This window comes from Equus caballus, chromosome 15, assembly GCF_041296265.1.
Source record: "Equus caballus isolate H_3958 breed thoroughbred chromosome 15, TB-T2T, whole genome shotgun sequence".
NCBI lineage: Eukaryota > Metazoa > Chordata > Mammalia > Perissodactyla > Equidae > Equus > Equus caballus.
In genome coordinates this window covers 10661432-10665698 of record NC_091698.1, presented here as the reverse complement: position 1 = coordinate 10665698, position 4267 = coordinate 10661432, and the positions used below count along the sequence as shown (strand labels likewise).

At 35.0% G+C, this 4267-nt stretch overlaps 1 protein-coding gene and 1 non-coding gene across 2 annotated transcripts; both read right to left on the bottom strand.

Moving 5' to 3' along the window:
* Window positions 1-384: 384 nt before the first annotated feature.
* On the bottom strand, window positions 385-514 carry LOC111769138 (small nucleolar RNA SNORA18). The gene has a single exon (XR_002801934.2). It is a non-coding gene; the product is annotated as a small nucleolar RNA SNORA18 (small nucleolar RNA).
* Window positions 515-2700: 2186 nt separating this feature from the next.
* LOC138917725 (olfactory receptor 4C16-like) lies at window positions 2701-3630 on the bottom strand. The gene has a single exon (XM_070235923.1). It carries the CDS (start codon window positions 3628-3630, stop codon window positions 2701-2703), a length of 930 nt encoding a protein of 309 aa, XP_070092024.1.
* Window positions 3631-4267: the final 637 nt, after the last annotated feature.

The following is a 4267-nucleotide window of genomic DNA, read 5'->3' as shown; positions in this document are numbered from 1 at the left end:
ATGAATGTAGAGAAGTCTTTAAGAATACTTGTAAGAAACATTTCAATTAATGGTAAAAAAGATAAAAATAAATAAACAAATAAACATAACCTATGTTTAATCCACAGTTGTCATTGTTAGTCAGCCCACAATTTTTTAGTTGAGTTTGTTTTATCTCCACTTGAATATGGATATACTGATGACACACTTCAAAAATTTCCCACCTAGAAACTTTGGGAATTAATTTCTTCAAGAAATTTACTTTAGGGTCTTCTGGATATGAATTAAGTTCAAATCATATTCACTCCTAAGCTTCCACACAGAAGAATTGTACAGATATTTAAGATACTGTCAATACCTAAGATTAAAAAAAGTGAACCATTGGGTCTTTTATACTTTTAGGAACTCTGTATTGTAGTTCTTTCCCACAGATCTAACAAATAGTTCTGTGAGTAAAGCAAACAACATAGTTACTTGACAAGGCATTTCCAATAATGTGAGTCTACATAAAAAGCCCCATTGGATAGAGCTCAATTCAAGATTTATATTTTACCATTCTGTGTTAACATCTCCCATAATAAAGTGCTCCCATGGTTCACACTTGTAGTTAGCAGCAAAGTCCTGCGATTTTCTCATGCATTTCATTTTCTCCTAGAGCAAGAATGCACATTCTTGCTTAGACTTTCTTGCAGCTTTCCCCTGGTTCGTTGGTAGGAAGCAATAAGGGGTATAGGAGGAAGCCCACGAGGAAAGCAAATACCATTGCATGACAACTTGTTCAAATAAGGTAATGGCATGGTGTCTAGGCTAAGGAAGACTGTTCTTTCCTCTCTTTCAATGGAGAGGAAGCTACTTATGATAATCAGGAGGGTGCAAGATAATTTGTGAGTTCATGGTTTTCACCCTTCCCTGCACAATTATGTCTGTCTAGATCTCAGAGTCCCACTCTTTTCTTATCAGAATACTGACTTCAACAAAAAATTCCTAGTGAGGTTGCATATTCAGTCATCTTTACCGTTCTATCATCTTTATTATAAAATCCTGGACAAAAATTAGACCATAATCTCTGTGGGCAGGAGATGCATCAACAGTGGGCATGGAAGCTCTGTGTTAAAAGTAGGTCCATCAGACATATTAGATAGAGTGTATCTGCAGAGGCACCTAAATTGGATCCAATACACACCCCTTTTCATAATTACTTTGTCTTGAAATAGAAGAAGACGTCAGCTAAATCTATGCCAAGTGGAATTGACTATTTTGCAAAGCTTACAAGAGCAGAACCAAACTCCAGCAGCTGTGATCAATAATAAATCCTTGAGATGAAGGAGCCTTGAAATTCATAGAATATGAAAAAAGTGATGTATATATGTCACTAGAGTTTATTGTGGAATTCACACTTTTACATTCCCACATGGAGAAATAGATCATTTTCTCAAGCTAAAGAAATTCTAAAGTTCCTGGTACAATAAAATTAATATAAAACTAGTAATCTTAGTATAATTAAGTAATTTATAAATAGAGGTAGAAGTTCCAAATAAACAAAAATACTCATTGAATTTTCTCTATGGATAAAAATACAAATAAGAAGAGAAATTGAAATCAGAAGATTCTTGGGGTTCATACAATGTCTGTGGTGTTGATGAAGGGTGACAAATGGTGATATCCATCTCCATTGCGTAAACATAATTTTCATTCAAATATCTCAGTCTCATTCAAATTACTCTCTTTTCTGGATTATATTAAATCTAACTAAAATTATTCATATCAGTGATGTAACTCTTCTGCTCCAAAGCCTAAAAATCCTCCTCTGGGTTACAATATTCTTTCTTTAATCAATTCTTATTTTCATGTTCCCTACTATCAACTGCATATACTCTTCTAGGCCATATAAATATATCCATATTAAATTGGGCCATCTATTCCATAATCATAAAAGCCTAATCTTATGAACAAATTATTATAATTGGCATGATTCAAGAGAAAACTTAAAACTTTCCCAAAATTAGAATGGATCATTTTAGGAGCAAAAAGTAAATTTTACAAACAGAATAATATTGAGTATAACCTAAATAATGAGAACCTTCCTAAGATAAAAAAGACTCCTTCAGAAGGGTGAATGCTCTCACAGTGTTCTGTCATTCTTCTAGAAGGACCTAAGTAACATATGAGAATAATTCAAAGTATAACCACAGCACATAGAAGAGAGATTATCTACATTACATGTCTTGTCCTTTGCAACATGAAGCTTCTATAATTATTTAAATCTGGTGCTTTCTTTGAGTCAGGAAGTGCAACCAAGTTGAAGGTCCATGATCAGACACTATGATCCCACAGTACTTAATAAATGAACAGTTTGGAGGAAACCTTGCCAAGCTGTGGATATAAGCATGTAGAAGTGTAAGTATAAATAGAGAACACAAAGACTCAATATGAGGAAAGGCAGAGAAAATACTAGATCAAAACACAGTGATATTAGGCAGGCAAGAGAGGCAGAGTAAAGCATGTGTCTTACATGACTGTTTCTAGCTGGGGCTGCCTCTATTTTATGTAAAACTGACTCAATGCTAATCAGTATATGAGTTCATATTGCCTATCTTCTTGAAGAAACCAATTCTTATGTCCCACTTTAGGATTATGTTAACTCTACAATAAGAGGATGATGTTCTCTATGGACTTTTTTGATCAATCCTAATTATAAAGAAAATTTGAAACTTCTATTCATCATTTGTCACCTGAGATCAACTTCATGTTCCATACTTTCCTCATGGCATTTTTCACTTCTGCATTTCTCAGTGTATAAATCAGAGGTTTGAACAAAGGTGTTCCAATTGTATAAAACACAGCTATCATCTTGTCCATGGAGAAGGTGGTTGCAGGCTGTGTGTATATAAATATACAAGGACCGAAGAACAAGATGACCACGATGATATGAGAAATGCAGGTCGAGAGGGCTTTTTTCCTTCCTTCAGCACTGTGGTTTATCAGAGAACGCAAGATGATAACATAGGAGAACATCACCATGACAAAACTCACTGTACAAATGGCCCCACTGTTGGACACCAAGAGTAGATTGACCACATAGGTGTCTGCACAGGCAAGTTTCAACAAAGGCTGCAAGTCACAGAAATAGTGATCAATCACATTGGGACCACAGAAGGGGAAATTCAAGGCCAGAAAAATCTGAGCTGAAGAATGTACACAGGACCCCACCCAAGCCACAACCCCCAATGCACCACAGACTTGATGGCTCATGATGATCGTGTAGCGTAGGGGCTTACAGATGGCCACATAGCGGTCAACAGCCATGATAATTAGGATGAAGATCTCCAGGCAGCCAAAGAAATGTGATGAAAAGACTTGGATCATGCACTCATTGAAAGAGATAGTGGTCTTCTTCAAAAGGGCATCCACAATCATTCTAGGGCCTATGGATATAGAGAGGAAGGTATCAGATAAAGCTAAGTGGAAAAGGAAGAAGTACATTGGACTTCCAAGTGCCCGGCTGGTCTTGATGGTAGCAATAATCAGAAAGTTACCCAGCAAAGTCCCAAAATAGATAAGTAAGAAAGTGACAAACACTATTTTCTTCCTAACAGGTTCCTGGGTTAACCCAAGCAGAATGAACTCAGTCACATTATTATTCAGCTGCATGATTTCTTGAATGAGAAGAAGGAGTGTGAAATGGTTCATCTGCAAAAAATAAGGGAATTAATTCATGGTGGTATGTGTAACATATAGTGTGATATACGATGTTATGGAATATTTTAACAAAAATAAATGTTCCTTATCATGGGCATTTTAGCTGTTGCTTCTTAGTAACTCACCTCAACACTTTGTTCCACAGTTTGTAATGTGGCTCCATTTTATTATTAATTTCATTATTTTTCCATATTTAATAAATTGGCATCCATGCTTGGATGGTGTATCACTTGGGATTTTGGATATATCTGACTACTTTTGGAAGTTCATAATATAAATGGAAAATTATACCCCACCCCCTACGCATAAATAATATCTTCTTTACACATATATTTATCATTGTATATTTGTTACACATAATTCTAGAAATGTCTATTTTTTAATATATATTATGCTTCCCCTCATGGATGCTAATTTCCAGATATTAGAGCTTGAAAAGAGAAACAGGAAGTACATATATCCTCTAAAAAATATGATATTACCTTGTGGTGCTCTTATGATATTTAGTATTTAATATATACTAATGTAGAGAAGTGAATATTCCTTAATAGTTGGCAATATCTCAAATATCCTTATTTCTACTTTTTTC